Raw genomic sequence first — 16,510 nt, forward strand, 5'->3', positions numbered from 1 at the left:
TAGAAAGATCAAAGAGACAATAGAAGAAAATTCTCCTGAGACTCATAAAGAATTGAATCTGTTGACTGAACACACCGAGTGCCACAAAAATCTGACACACCTCATGCAGCAGTAATACACACTGCGGTTAAATTCTATGCCAGATACCAAGAAAGAGTTCCTCCGGCATCTTACCTATGAGCACGTAATCTATAGAGGAGGACAAAGCAGGCCGGCCTTGGGTCCTCCTACGGCAACACTCAAGGGTAGAAAACAGTGACTTCTACGTTTTAATTAAGCCTTCTGTCAAATTTGAGCAAAGTTTTCTACTTTGTATTTCAAGAACATAGATTTTACAAAGTATATCTAGCCAGCCAGCTGATTTTCCATGGAAGAACAGAAAGAACTCTGAAATGATATACTGTTAATGATAATTCTAAGGGGGAGTTACTCTTTCGTCTTCTCGGAACCCACACCTTGATCCAGATTAGAGGAGGAAACTCTACTTTCTGGAAGAAACAAAGAAAAACCATCTGCTCTTCTGACTTCCTCACTCAGTCCTCCCCAAAGGGGGCTAGCGAGACTTATCGGATCTGTAAAGTTGTGAAAGGAAGCCTAGCAGATTGCCCCAACCTCTTCCTCTTCCTCCCCTACCATGAACAGTCCTCAGGATGCACGCATTCTTTGCTCCTCCGGGAGATAAGCTTACTGAAGCAAGTGCATCCCTGCAGAGACAGACAGCCTATCATTCTGACCAGGAGCAAAGCAGTGAGGAGCCTGAATCTGGCCACAAAATGAGCTTTGTCACTCAAACTCCAAATTTCTCCATACAAACTCCAGGCTGACATTTTTATACCCCTGTGGCTGGCTAACACGTCTACTACACGATTGATTATTAACTGGTGGGAGGGGGGAAACAGAGAGGAAGGTCATTACTTATCACCCCAAACACCAAACACCAAAAGTCAGTTATACCTGAATGGTAAGATTTGGCATTTCTTAAAAGATTTTTATCTGAACTTTTCTTCATTTTAAAATTCTTCATAATGGGGGTGCCTGGGTGGCTTTATTGGTTAAGCATCTGACTCTTGCTTTTGGCTCAGTCAGGATCTCAGGGTCCTGGGATTGAGCCCCACATCAGGCTCTGTGCTCAGCATGGAGTCTGCTTGAGGTTCTCTCTCCCTCTGCCCCTCCCCCAACTCATGTGCTCAATAAATAAATAAATAAACTCTTTAAAGATAGATGAATAAAATAAAGTAATACATTTCCTCCCAATGAATATGTATTGTTTTTATAGAAACAGTAGGGTCATTTTTCTTTATAACCGTGACACCAACGAAGACCATCTGACGTTACAGAAAAGTAGTCGCGATGGCTTTAGGGGAAAGAGTCACTTCCTAAATAGAATGTGCAGTGTGATCTGATCTTATTATAGAAGAAGAAGGATACGTAACAAGAGTAACTTAGTGCAGAGGCACGGGCTAAGCGCTCTGAATGGATTAGCTCATTTAGCACGAAGTAGGTATAAACCCCACGCCAATCTGAGAGATACCGTGGAGAGGTGACGTCACTGGCCCAAAGCCACACGAGATTCACATACAGCAGACATGGACTTCACCAAGCCGATTTCCTCTCTTACAGTTGCCCCTTCAACAACACAGACGGGAACTGCACAGGTCCACTTATGCGCAGATTTTTGTCCCATGAAGTACAGGACTGTAAATGTATTTTCTCTTCCTTATGATTTTCTTCATAACCTTTTCTTTCCTCTAGCTTACTTGATTGTAAGGACACAGTATATACAATACATACAGTATATAATACCTATAACATATAGGATGTATGGTAAGCCACCGTCTATGTCTATGTCTATCAGGAAGGCGTCCTTCCGGGCAACAGGAGGTGATTAGTGGTTAAGTTCGATAGTGGGGGAGGTAGGTGGGTGTTGCTGTCCCTAAACCCCTGCATTGTTCAAGGGTCACCTGAACTCTGTCCTCAAAGTCACAAAGAAGCACAGATTGACCCAGAAAGATTGAAAGCAAGGGCTCCAAAATGTTGAGAGTGTATCTCCAGGTCCTGGCTATTTATTTTTTGATGATGCTTCTTCTCTCTCTCTCTCTTTTTTTTTTTTTTTAGTTGTATCTATGTTTCTCTATATTTTCCAGATTTTCAACTCATGTAGTCCTTGTGTAATAAGTGAACCAGTAAGGCCTCTATATGAAGACAAAAGCCACAACCATGAACTTGAAGTTCAAGTTCACGGCAGAACCAAGTGATGAGGCCACACGGGGCTCCTGAGCTGTCTCAGCCCGTGCTTGAATCGACCATCTGTGGGCAACAGGTGCGGGCCAACGGGCCAGAGGCGTTCTGGCCAGACTCCGCGTGCCCTCCACACAGGATGTGAAGTTGAAGGGCACGCAGCTCAGTAGAGGCTGAGAGGCTCCACCAGCCTCCCAGCCCCCTCGTGCCAGTGGCTGGTCAGCTCTGCTCAGAAGACGGCTCCCCTCTGGACCCTCGTGATTATTCCCAGGAGGAGTGCCCCCTCTCAGCACTGTGCCAAGTCCTTCTCAAGGAGAACAGGAGGGGAATTTTGAATGGCCTCCATCCAATTTTCAAACTGTAAACTGCACGCCCACTTTCTGTTTGGAGACATTTCCTGTGTGTGAACACAGTTTGTCCTGTTACCAGCTTTCAAGTTATCCAGAACTGATACATCCGAGGCCAAGCTAAAGGGTTGACAAAAAAAAAAGTCAAATACGATAGGACCTTTCCTAATTTTAGCTCATCTTGCGGAAATCTCATTTGAAGAGAACTCAAAAGGGAGGCTGAACACAGAGGTGCCACTGTGTATGGAAGCTAGAGCTCCCCCTCCGCCCCCACTGCCCCCATCCTGGTGAGCACAGCGTTCTGGGACAGCCAGCGTCCTTCAGCCCCTTGGCTATGTCATGCGATGCAGCCATGCGTGCTTCTAGCTAAGTCTGAGGATGCCCTGATGCTGCTTCCTTCCATATGCTGGCAGAGTGGCCTCTAGCAGCATTTCAGGGCACTGCTTCAAAGCTTAGGGGGGAGGGATATAAGTCTTGCCAAGAGAGGTGCCGACAGCCCCCACACTGCTGGCTGGAGCGCAGCTTCCGGTGCTGCCCCTGACATGCCCCTGGCTGTGTATATGGCTGTGGCCCTGTGTTCCCAGTCTCCCCCTTCTTGGTCCTAGGCTTCCCATTCCCATCCCACTTACAAAGGCTCTCCCAGCCAGACGCTTGCCCCATTAGCCTGACATCTCATTCCCCTTGGATCTACTCTGTCCAAGGCTGAGAAAATCATTTTACATCGGCCACCATAAACATTCTCCTCTTCTACCCAAGCCCATCTCCAACACCGCCTCCCACCTTGACCCCACACTTGGCTTCTATGGCAGAGACCTCATTGTCCCGTGGACAGTGGATACGGCTAGACCAGCTGCAGGGCTCCCAGAGAGCTGAGCTGCTGCCTGGCCCAGGACCTGAGACAGTCTAATGAATGAGTCATTAGTGAAAAAAATAGAAACATGCCATCCCTCCCGCTAGGATATATGAACTCCGTGAAGGCCAAGAAGCGCCTTACCAAAGTCGATGTTGCTCGCAGCACTTAAAAGAAGTTGTCCAAGTTAATTAGTTTGGCAGAGAACAAGCTGAAGTCTTTTAAAAGAAGCCAATGCTGAGAAACTCTGAGAATCAGACAGCTCCCGCCCCCACCAAAAAAACATGGAGACCAATCAGATGAGAATGCAGGTGTCTGGTCCTAAAGTAACGCGTACCTGGCTGGCACAGTGACAACATTCTCTTCCAGGCTCACTGAATCAGACAGGACTTCAGGGAGGGGACAGGGCCAGCTGGACATTTTACTGGGCCTGGTTCCTGTTAAGGAGTCCTGGGTGGAAGGAGCGGGAGAGATATGCTACATACACTCTCTCTCTCTCTATATATATATACACACATAATGCTCACCCACGTGTATTTCTAGGGTTTTTGTTTTTTTTTTACATGCATTTCCCTTAATCTGATGCCGTACTCAGCCAGGCCAATCCCTACACTCAGCTATGCCCAGAATCAGAAAAGGGTTTGTTCAAAGCTATTCATTAATGCAATCAGGCTCACTCCCACAGCCTAAGCACCATGTCACAGATGGAAACACAGTTATCCCCTTACTTATTTAGAAAGGAAACAAGGACTGTCCCAGGGCAGCATTTCTGCAAAGAATGACACGCCGACCAACAACATCCCATAATCTTCCTACCCAACCCAAAACCCTAAAGAGGACAAAGGCTCTTATCCTTTCTTTTCTTTTTTTTTCCCCCTCTTCATACCATGAGACTGTTTTAGGATCCCTTGCTCTTTTTCTCCCCTGATATTATGGGTTGAATTGTGTCCCCCCGAAAAGGACTGTGTTGAAATCCTAATTCCTGGTATCTGTGACTGTGACCCTATTTGCAACAAGGTCTTAGCCGATGTAGGTAAGATAGATGAGGTCATTAGGGTAGGCCCTAACCCAACATGAATGGTGTGCTTCTAAGAGGAGGAGAGAGGACACAGAAGGAAAATTCCATGTGACCTCAGAGTCCCATATGGGAGCGGTGCAGAGGCTACCTAAGGAATGTCAAAGATCAACGGCCACCACCAGAAGCTATAAAGAAGCAAGAAAGGATTCTACCCAGAGTCTCAGAAGAAGCGTGGCTCTGCCGACACCCTGATTTCAGACTCCTGGCCTCCAGGACAGCCAGAAGATAAATCTGTTGTTCTAAGCTACCCAGTCTGTGGTCATCCGTCTCAGCAGAGCCCTGGGGAGCCAACACACCCCATTTCTTCCTTTGGAAACACATCATATCATCCATCTTCGCACCCCTGGGGCCAAGGCCACCTCCAGTCAAAGGATGAATAGTCCAAGTCACTGTCTCTGAACCTCGCGTCACACCTTCTATATCTAGTGAGAAAATATAACCCAATTTTGGTCTAACATCTGAGACAGAGAAAATGTTTGACAATGGCCCTATGGCCTTCTGAATTCCAGAGAAGGAAAATGTTTAAATAGAATATGAAGACCCCACTCCCCCCAAAAATACAGTAGGGTCCAGGAAGGCAGGAATTAACATACAGCCGGTGGTCACAGGTGGGACTGGATCTTTCTGGCCTGGGGCGGTGTAGAGCTCAGCTCTATGACCCCCCGAATGAGGATGGAGGGAAGCCAACAAAGGAAGGAGCTGGCAGAAGGGTATAGACAGTGCTCATGGCATAAGCTTGGCACAAGAGTTCTATTTGGGAGTGACCGGGGTTTTGACTTCGGGGAGTACGCCCTCACAGAGGTCTTGCAGATCTGTGACATCCTGCCAGGGTTGGTGAAGCATGGCCTGGTGGAGTCAGGGGCCAGCAGAGGGAGGCAAGAAGAAAATTAACGAACAACCAGGAGGCGACAGAGCTAAGCTGACCACTGTGACCACCAGAGCTCAGCTCCCCCCGGCACAAAGAGAAAAGCAGTCACAGAGGCGACAGACCTGAACACAAGAACACTCGGCTTCCTTTTTGGGGATCGAAAATGTGTCCCTTGTCACATCGAATAGTCTCCCTGACAGCCTTGGGTGCCAGGAGCCCTCGCCATGTTTTTAATTGCTGCTTTGGTACTAAAGTGACAGAAGTGCTCCCCGGGGAAATCCGAAGTGTCAGAAGACAGAGAAATACAAACGTATGTATTTTTATCTGCTCACCCAATTAAGAATAGGTATGATGCCTTTTAGGAAACAGAGCATGTTTAAAAAAAAAAAGAGAGAGAGAATTTTTTAAAAGACAGAAATAAATGATTTTTCCCCCACATTCACCAAAACATTACTTTTATTTACATGTGTTTATAATCATTATCTTCAAAAATAAAACTCTTCTGGACTGCTCACCTGCTCACCCCTGCTGGCTAGCCCTGGAGGGTGGGACTGCACATTCGGGGAAATTACTTACTCCTGTGCCCTGATTTTGCCTAAGATGAAAGCAGCAAGGGCAGAGTTTGGGCGATGTGATTTTTAAAGAGACCTAAGAACACAAACCACGGCCAATGTTGGGACACGGGGACAATATGCCGATTGGACAATCCGTTCCACCTGTGCATCTCAGAAGGTTCACAGGGCTGGACTTGCTTTTAGCCCGAGTCCTGCTGGATCCACACCCCACTCTGGGCCCGTGTGCAGCAAGGAGGACCTCCCCACCCGCTCCCATCAACCGCCAGCGGCGGAGCTGCAAAACTGCTTGCGGACTTTTCGATTTACATGCACCTCCGAGGATTGGCCAAGGTAAAGCGAAGGTGCTATTTTATGGGTTTTTGTCTCCAAAAGATATCCTCCCTTCAGCTGGCAGAAAAACTGCTGTTGGCATGGTAAGCCTCCCAGCCGACATGGTATTTACCACACTGGGGAGGCAACGCAACGTGCCCGGTAATAAATCACACCATAAATTGTGACTCCGGCCCTCGGTATTTTGCATAATGACAGTGGAGGCCTATCTGCCGCTCTCTTAGATCTGTCTCAACGGGTCTAGTTTCCTTTCCATCTTTTCTCCCAATGCCCACCCCGACCACAAAATAAGGTGCTGTCTACAGTTCAGGAGGCTGAAAATCTGGAACGGACTATGTAGTGTGCCGGGCTGTGCGCCTCACCCGTGCGTGGCTTTGAGAAGAGCAGAGTGCGATGAGCCACGAGGAGACACGAGCATGTTATGCAAAACAAGACAAAGTCCACTCCAAAGGCCATCCCAGCGGCACTGTGCAGAACAAAACGCCCAAACCACAAAGCCCATCGCGATCGACTGCGGTTGTACTGGACACACTGCTGAATTGCTGGAACGCTTTCTCAAGCCTTCACGGACACCTGCCCTCTGCAACCTTGAGAGTGGCCGTGACCACAGACCCCAGGTGCACCTGCACACCCCCGGAGAGAAGGAGGCGATGTTGAAACATCCGGGGGTCAAGTTCCAGGGGGGAGAGTTCTAGGGGGCTCTGTGGGTCTACTTCCAATCAGTCTCTGACCCAAAAAGCCAACGGAGATATGAGCTAATCAACACCATTCTTTATCTTACAGGTTGCATCACAATAATTGAAGCTTACATAATAAAAATATATGGGTCCGTGCTGCTGAGGAATGTGTATCTTCATGAAGAGAATTTTCAGCAAGGTAAACACGAGATTTCAGGTACAGTAGTTGAAGGCTTATGTAATCAGTCAGAGGACAGCTTTCCAATTTCGACTTGCTTATATTCAAGGTGGTAATTTCTCATTCTAATCAGCCGAAGATGGGAAAGCGGTAATGTCAGGATGGGGGAGCCAATCCAACAATTAGAGGAGGAGCGTGCCTGCTTTACATAAGCCTTTTCCAAAGAGGGGAGGAGGGAAAGACAATAGCCATTCCCAAGAACATTTTACAATAGTCTTTAATTGAAAAGCACCACTGTGACACTGTTCTCCCTACACCAACCTTGCCAATGCAGAAATGGAGGTAAAAATAATTATTTCTTTCTTGCTTAAGTTCCTGTAGTTGTGTGGGCAGGGACTGAGGGAGGAGTTTGCCTAATAGTCTATTATATTCCCCAGGACTATTTGTTGAAAGCCTGTTCTCAGCTCCTTCCTATTTCTGCTAACTCTGCATAATCGGGAACTCAGGGAGCTATGAAGTGAGAGCCACAAGGGCTTTAGACCTACCAACAAAAAGTGTCCAGGGTCACCTGGACAGCCAGGTTCATTATCCGGAGACCCGCCCCAAAGGGGAACCTGCCAGACAAATTAGAATCTGCCACCGTGTCGTACAGAACTCATATAGGGAGTGCAGACGGACGGACAGACAGATGCACGAAGAATGGACTCATTCTACTGCAAAGTAACTCACATGGGCTGCCACACCGTAGGGACCACAGCAGTCACACCACTGCCTGCTTGTCTCCGGGATTCACAGAGTGCCCATGGCAAAGATTTTAACAAAACCCGACGCTAAGGAAAGAAGACATCCCTGTTACACTCGGTACTCTTCCATTCTGTTACCAGGTGTCTTGAAATGCCACAGGGGATATGACCTCCCAGGAGAACAGAGCACTGGAGAGGTATCGCCAGGTTATTTATGAAGGAAATCATGAAGGCAAAAGGGAACAGTGGGTTCCACACCACCCGCCCCATCCCTCCACCAGCCCTTTCAAAAACCATGGCTTGTAGCAACTTAGGTTGCCTTTGGCTTTTAAATGTTTCCAGTAAGTGTTAACCAGGAGTCATAAACGAGACTTGTACTAAGTGCCCCCCAAACTTTTAGTAACCAGTTATTATGTCTTAGCAAAGTAGCTATTCCCCATTTGAAGGGGAACGTCTGGTTATTTCAGGGAACAGCTGGCTTGGTGACCATCATTTCCATTAAAAAAAAAAAATGAGCTACTAAACCCTCCGTTAGGAAGGGCTTCCCTTTTCAGAAAGCCTCGCTCAAAGCCACAAAGAAGAACAGAAATAAAGAAGCTGGAAATAGCCGACTGCAGAGACGCTGCCTGCACCCAGGGGAACATTCCCGCTCTGTATACGGTCCCTGGGATGCCCACGATGAAGGCCCCCCCAGCTCGCTCACTCGCCAGCTGCGGCTGCAGAAGGCCCAGGGCCCTAGGAAGCAGAGAGGGCTTCTTCCTCGGTGACGTCGACACCGAGCCACTGGTTTGGGGGATGCAGTGGTCCTGAGAGAGCGTGTGCTCTCTTGTGAAGCCCGTGGCACTTGAACATGAACCTACAAACTCACCTAAAACAGCCACTGCAAGCTGATTCACTGAGAAGAGCCTGGTTCGTTTCTTATCCTTCCCAAGGACAGAGGGGACCAGACCTGGGCAGGGAAGGTGAGTGGCACTGTGCAAAGCTGTCCCCCCCCAACAATCATCACGAGCTAAGGCAGAATGAATCCAGGGGATGAGAAACGACACTCATTGGCTCGGCTTCTGAAAAACCAAAAAGAATCAACAGGAGGAAAATGCCCACGACTGTGCCTGCTGAGCTCTGCTTCACACTACAGGAGGGTTAGGAGGAGGCAGGCGTAGGGCACGAGCCCTGAGCCCCCCTGGCAACCAGGACCGAGCCCTAAGGCTGCTCATCTTAAACAAGGCTGCCCAGAGGGCAGCGGACGTCCATAACAGATGTCCCTTGACCTCCCTCCTGCCACCCCAGGCTGCCTTGAAGTGGCCACATTCATCCGGAGACTCAGAGCAAGCTACAAGGGCCCAGATCTCCAATTGCCAAACCCTCAGGCCCCTGGGAAGGACTTCTGTTGCTCCAAGGTCAACGAGTACAGGTTATGTCATTAGTGTTCAAGCAAGTACCGAACCCTCTGCCCTATGAGAAACACTATCACGCATCCATGGATTCCAATCTCCCAACCATCTGTAAGACGGGCCCTGGATACTGGGGTTCAGGTTAAGTCAAGTTACCAGGAGCTGGGAAGTAGAAGGTCCACATTCAAAGGCAAGTCTTCTGACTCCAAGTCCAGAACTCTTTTCACTGCTCCTCAGCTGTATGCAATGTAGAAGACTGTTGAGGATTCCCCATCCTGAGGCCACAGACCAGAGTGACAGACAACAGGGCCCCCCAAAGCAAGGCATCAGGGCGCCTGTCCCACCTTCGGAGCACCCACCCTCAAGTACCCACTGACTATAAATGCTCAATGTAACCATTACTACAGTGGGCTCCTCTCCCACATGCCTGGTAATTGTAATAGTGTCCTTCAGATAAACTGGATTGCTACATTTATAATAAGGGAATAAACAGAATTAGCAACCGGTACTTATTTCTTCCTACTAAAAACCTTTTACCTCCCAGACACAACGTTCATGCAGAATAGGAAACCACCTGAGTGTTCAATTCACTACGCCCAAATCGACGCTTGATTGAAATAATTTTATTGCTCATTTGTTGGGGCTACAAACTGAACGTCTGCAGTAAATACATATAACGATGTCATTACTAATAGCTAATATGTATCAAGCACTGTGTGGCAGTTAGCATTCGAAGTGCTTCACGAGTACCAACTCCGTGAATCCTCACGGCATCATTATGAGGCTAGCTACTATTACGATCCCAGTTTTAAAATGAAAAACCAACGCACAGAGAGGTTGAGTCATCAGCCTAAGAACACACAGCTGAGAATGGGAGAACAAAGGAGTGAATCCCAGGTCTTCTGAAGCTCATCCCTTGAGCCACGGCTGCCACAGGTGCTTGTCAGTTTCCATCTGGAGCCTTCACCATTTAATTTGGAGTTTTAACCATTCAGCAACACTGCCTGTTACATGAACACATAAACACTTAGGTTACATAAAATACATGTTTCTCAAACCATACCAATTCACTTCTCCTGTGAACCAAAGCCAGTGATTCCACTTTTTTTTTTTTTTTTTTTTTTTTTTTACCCATTTTGTAGATGCACATATAGAAACAGAAAGGAAAACTAAGTTACAAGAACAAGGATGCTATCTTTCTGGCCCACGGATTGCCAAAAACATTTCTGAGCGGGGAACAGAACATAGGCGACTTGTCTTCAGGGGAGCTCTAAATCTGTGTTTAAGCCATAAAATCAAAATTACCACTGAAATGTCCCTTAACATATTCCCAAAAGGACAGCATACAATATTTGGTGTATGTAACCCTGTCCAAGAACACGTATGTCCGTAAACACATAACGCACACACGAATATACATCAGTAACAGAGTACGCATTCAAAACATAAGTGAGTAGATGATAAGTACTTTGACTCTATTTCGGAGGAATGTGCTTATTTATTAAATGATGTGTTGCAGTTAAATCTGTGCAAGTTAAATGTATTTGCCAAGGTGGAAGCAGATGTGCTGTTGGTAGTGTTTTATTCTCCTCCCTCCCACCCCCGGCAAGGGGGAGGGAGCACCTTCTGCACACCTGCTTGCCCAGTCACCTGGCAGGCCCCACCCTCCTTGCCTGGCACCTCAAGGGGCCCTGCTTAACCCAAGGAACATGGTCGGTTTAGCAGGACTCCCTGCTAAACTCCCCAGCCTCTGCGGGAGGGCTGGCACCAACCTTGAAAGGAACACCAGTGTCCGCAATTAACCAATAACATTCACAGATGAGTGTTTTCTGTATTCAAGGCCTTCATCTTCATCCAATGTGGCTGTATCCTCGTGGTTTCTTCGCCACCTAATACTTACTCTAAGTGAGCCCCTCCCTGGACAAGGCAGGACTCGGGAGCTTGCTTTAAGATGAGCAAGAGAAATTCTGAGACCCTCTTGCTCCAACTGCCTTTGCGCCCGTGGAAACGTATCCAGTTTAATACAAGGCTACACGATTCCAGCAGCAGGCAAAGACAGGAGTTTAAATGCTGGGCATCTGATTAGCAAGGCAGCGGCTCTCTCCGGAGAGGCCTCCGGGTCATCCCCTTTGTAAGGCATCGAAAATGGAAATGCGGGAGGGTTACAAAATTCAGGGAAAGAGATCGGGCTCACTTCACAACTGATTCACTTCCTTGGATTGTGAAACACACAAGAGAAAACCCCTCCAGAAACTACGCTGTATACACAAAGCTGGTTGAAAGGAATTTTCAGAACTCATTTTTTCCCCTAAATAATTATTAGCTAAACATCTGCAACCAAACAGCAAGAAAAAAAAAAAATCAGGGTAATTGTATGTCTTACTACCTGGGGCTATCCAGTAATTATGCAAATGGCAAGGAATTTGTCACTTTGAGCAACCGTAAGTGTGTAAAATAATTTGATTAAGTAAAATACAGTCGCCTTAGTCATCATACTAATTTGACAAGGACTTTAAAAATGTCTCTCAGCTGTCTGCTTCTGGGGAAGAGATGCAAATACCCATCCTCAAAATTATGCTCCTTTAGGGATTTAAAAAAAGGAAGAAGAAGACTAAAGAATAACAAATCCAGCAGTTTCACTTTACCAGTAACTCAAGCTATGCAATGCTCTCAGGCCTAAAATTTTTAAAAAGGGACTATCGATCAGCGAGCTGGAGCTCTGGGACAGGCACTCACTCATCCGGCTCATTATCTCATCACCACAAGCTCAGACTCAGTGTGTACAAAATTCTCAGTAGGCAAATGCCCACCCCCGGGTCAGAGGCCCCGCCTGTGTACCCCACCCTGGACAGACTCCTCCTGCAGCCTCAAGTTTTCATCCTGCAGAAACTCAAATGCCTTTGTATGGAAGCCTCAATCCCAACTGTCCGAGGTGTCAGAGCCTTTCATTTCCTGTATCAGCCTTATCTATTCCCATCCTCAGCCATTTGAGAACGTACGCGAACCCCTCTCTATATGCAGGGCTACCCTCCATGAACGGCTGGAAACATCTCGGTGGGTCTCCACACATCCCCGCGAAGCGCACACACACGGACTTTCTCTCCGTGTGGTGCCCACGTGCGCACGCCTTCTCCAAAGGGCCCGAGACTTAAGCAGATGTCACATCCTTGCAAGTAAGTCAGTTCAGACTAGAAGCCACCCGAAGCAAAGACCCCAGGGAAGGAAAAGCGCACTCTTGGCCCAGCACGCCACGCCGATCAAACTGGACGGGTCTCTCTTCTTCTGCTACAAAAAAATATTTCGTGGCCATTCAGGCAGTGTCCGTTGAGGAGGAGAAAACATCCCTGTGACGGTTGGCTGATCCACAGCACGATTTCCAGTTCAAACGCTTGCAAGTGTAACAGATTGCAGAATCCACAGCTGGCCTGGGGTTGCGGGATTACCTTATCTCTACGATCACTGAGGCTGGGTGTCGGGGGTCAACAGCCTTCTGCATTCCCCCTGGGAGACCCCCCCCCCCACACCCAGGCAAAAAGTTGCTGGTCCCCTGCCCAGCTTAGCAATTAGTGTTTGTCTCCCTTGAGTTTCCTCCCTAGGCAGGTTCTTGAGGGAAGACACACACACACACAGAGTCCTGCTTTTCAAAGTCGCTTCTCAAATCACAGGCAACTTCCTGCTCCATTTCTGCAGTTGGGAAGGCTACACCGGGGTCATTGAAGACACCGGGCAATCTGTCTTTTCAGAAATAAACAGAGAAATGAAATGAAGCCTCCAAATGTGGGGATGGGGAAAGGCATCTGGGAGGACACAATAAGAAGATGGACTACTGGATCAAATAGGAAATAACGTCACTAGCGTAGAACTTTCGATCACACCCCCCCGCCATCAAAGCAAGCATTGTTGGCAGTGTCCTGAGGTGTGCCCTTCCTCAGGTATCTGAAAACGCTTCATCAGAGGGACGGGCTGATGGCCAAGGCAAAGACCATATATAACACACACCTTGTACGCCGACCCTGTGTGAGATCCCCTACAAAAGCAGGCTCTCAGGGCTCTTACGAAAGCCACGACGGATTCACAGGGAGAAATTTGCTTCTCCTGCAAACATCCCACGATGCTTCATTCCCAAATTACCCATCAAGAAGTCTCACACAGCTGAAGGAATCACAAACTTTTTATTTCACCTCTAAAATAACAGATGAACAGAAAACTCCCCAGTGGCCCAGAAGAGCAAAACCCACAGCAAACGGATCCGGTGAAGCCTGGCAAGCAAACTATTTTCAGGAGGTTCAGATGGCAACAGAGTCCAGGGCAGCCAGGCAAGGCAGAGCCCTGAGCACCTCGTGCCTCCACTCCTAGCGATCAAAATGAACTCAGTTTCCTAGGCCCGTCCTCTCCTGCGCCTCCACCTCCCCTTTCTGCCAGTCACCTGTTGACTCCTGTTACCCTAACCTTCTGAACTAGGCTTTCTATCGGCCCAGAAAGGGACAGCAGCCCGCCCCCCTCTCCACCACCACCACCACCAGGTGGGACTGACTTCCTCCTCTGCCTGCCCCTCGCCTATTCGGGGATTAAAGTCAACTTTCTATCTCCTGGTGCCAGCCCGGCCTCTATGTATCCGCCTCACCATCAGCCCTCTGCTTCTTAACTTTCTAAAGGAGCTTAGGCTACTCATCAGGTGGAAGCCCAGCCTCATTCCTTTCTAAGACCCTTAGATCATGGCAAGCTAAGACTAAGCCCGTGCCTTTGGAATTCATGGTGTGAAAAGTTCTGTGGCTGTTCGCCACACATGAATAACGCGCTCTACTCAACAAAACCGGTCTCAGGCTAACACACTGTTAAACTGAGGCAGCTGTTGGTATATTACCTCCCTCCGCAAACACAGACCAGGTTAGGTAGTACATACTTTGCATAGGCTCCCAGTACAGACCCACCAATATTTTGTTAATGTGCATTTGCATCTTGGTAATAAATACATGTACCTATTTTAAGATCTTAACAAATTCCCTCTATGAAAGGTCTGAAAAACAGACACTCCCCCCCGCCCTCCCCCAAGACACAGTTATCCCTACCTCAAAACTCCACGGGCCACAGGTACTGTCTGTACCTTAACTACAGAGAAAAGTGCATTTGATAGAACAGAAATCCAAACAGAAAAGAAAATGTGCTTTTGGCTACAGGGTTCACCTGCAGCATACAAGTCAGGCATGCACAGAGACAGGGATTTCAAACACTTTGATCTCGCAAGAAGCAAAGGAAATGCATTTGATTTTCAGAAGCCCGCTTAGTCTGTCACCCCAGCAACAGAGATCTGAGCTTGAACAACCCTCTTTCGTAACCCTAAAACTGACTTTACCCCCCACTAGAGACCAAACCTGCTCATAGTTCCCTCCGACACCGAGCCCCCTGAGTCTTTGGAGACCATTTATGAATGGTGCCCTGTCCCAGCAGTCTGGCCCTCATTATCGGTACCCCAAGGCCAGGAAGGAGAGATTACTGGTACATCAGGAAGAGCACCATTCCACCCGTGGATGCAGTTATCCAACAGCCAAAATCTTGTCCAATTCCATCTCCGTCAAACTTGTTCACTAACACTCCAAGTCTCTGGCATTTGATTCTAGGTGCGGGTCAATCACCAAGTAATGATTTAATGCTACACACTCTGAAAAAAAAATCTTCTCCTGTGTAGGCAGGGCTGTACTTGGGTCTGGAAGTGCACGCTCTCTAACTCAAGTTGGGACCACCTGCGCCGGGCAGGACGAAGCGACAAAGTAGGTATTTGACAGTGCTGAGTCATTACAAGCTGTTTCCTCTGATATGTTACGCACCCCTGGGCCGTTTGAGCACTAATATCCCCTTTCGGAAGGCAAATGAAAGAGATGTCCGTGAGGCAAAATGCTGTGACCCCCTTGTGGGCCAGAGACCACGGTAGGGGATCGAGGTCTAAGCACGGGGAGCAGGAACTATACAAACTCGCAGCTGCTCTCCAGGTACTGTAACTTTATCCCAGACGCCGAAAGATGGCTATTGGGATAGGGAGAGGGAATATTCCCCCTGCAGCCCTGGCTCGGGTCAGGGCCACACTCGGGCGCATTTTACTCTAAGCTGTTAAATCCCCCCGTAATTGGCGCATGGAAAAAGCGCCCAGAGAAAATGATGCATAATGGATTGGTTCTCCAGGCGGCTGGAAGGGAGAGTAGAGGACGCAGGATGCTAACTGGCTTTTCCTCTCCCATGTGCAGGTCACCTGAAAACCGCGCTGCCTGCCTCTCCAAGAGGGCTCCTGAAGTCACCCTCCGGCTGCGCTTTCCCGGCGGGGAGGGGAACGGTTTCACGCCCACCTGCCCGCAGCCTCTCCTCCCCGGGCACCCCGGGCCCCCGCCGGCCGCGCGAGCAGCTACCGGCATCCGCGGTCCCGCCCGCTCCCCGCTCGCTCGGCAGCCCGGGCCGGCAGCTCCCCCGGCGGCCGCCTCTGCACCACTCGCCAACCTCCGCGCCCCGCCGAGGTCATGCCCGCCTGCCCCCGGGCCCGGGCTGCCCCCTCCTCGTGCCTGCCGGCCGCCCGGGCGCCGCGCTGGGGAGGGGGGGCCCGCGGCGGAGTTGGCACGGGGACTCACCAGGTAGGCGCCCACCGTGCCCTGCGCCAGCATCAGGGCGCACTCGGACACCAGGAAGATCTTGATGTTGGAGAAGCAGGACACCTTCTTTTTCTTCTTCTTGTTCCTCTGAGCCTCGTCCCCCTGCAGCTCGCCGCTCCGGCCGCCGCCCGACGAGCCGCCCGGCTTCTTCCCCTGCATCCTTCCCCCGCCGCCGCCGCCGCCGCTTTCCCGCTCGCCCCGGGTGTCGGGGCCGCTGCCGGGCGGGGGTGTCCGCGGCAAGGCTGCGTGCTGTCCCCGCCCCGGGCCCGCGGCGGCCGCCCCCGTCCTGCCGGGGCTGGAGAGATGGAAAGCACAGCTCCTCACCGCCGCCGCCGCCGCCGCCGCCGCGCGCGCTCGCCCCCTTCCTCCACCTCCTCCTCCTCCGCCCTCCCCGCGCCTCCTCCTCCGGCTCGGGCTGTGCCAATCACAGGGGCTCCTCGCGCCGCCCGCCGCCGCCGCCGCCGCCGCCTCGCCGCCCGCGGACGCCAGCCGCTGCCATCGCCCGCTTCCCCTGGCCCGCCGGCCGCGCCGGCCCTCGCCTTCCCTGCGTCTGCCCCGAGGCCGGGCCGCCCCTCGCCGCCGGTGCGCCCTCGGGGAGGC

General features: G+C 49.9%; 1 protein-coding gene across 4 annotated transcripts in view; it reads right to left on the minus strand.

Annotated features, from left to right (window-relative positions):
* Positions 1-16,220, minus strand: part of SLCO3A1 (solute carrier organic anion transporter family member 3A1) — a 295,971-nt gene extending 279,751 nt beyond the window's left edge. For 2 of the 4 annotated variants that reach the window (XM_057303634.1, XM_057303633.1), the window contains exon 1: positions 15,890-16,220. In XM_057303634.1, the coding sequence (XP_057159617.1) occupies positions 15,890-16,069 (180 nt within the window). In that variant the 5' untranslated portion in view covers positions 16,070-16,220. The remainder of the gene's footprint in view (positions 1-15,889) is intronic. The other 2 variants (XM_026510418.4, XM_026510416.4) reach the window with 1 other exon arrangement.
* Positions 16,221-16,510: the final 290 nt, after the last annotated feature.

This window comes from Ursus arctos, unplaced genomic scaffold (assembly GCF_023065955.2).
Source record: "Ursus arctos isolate Adak ecotype North America unplaced genomic scaffold, UrsArc2.0 scaffold_28, whole genome shotgun sequence".
Taxonomy (NCBI): Eukaryota; Metazoa; Chordata; class Mammalia; order Carnivora; family Ursidae; genus Ursus; species Ursus arctos.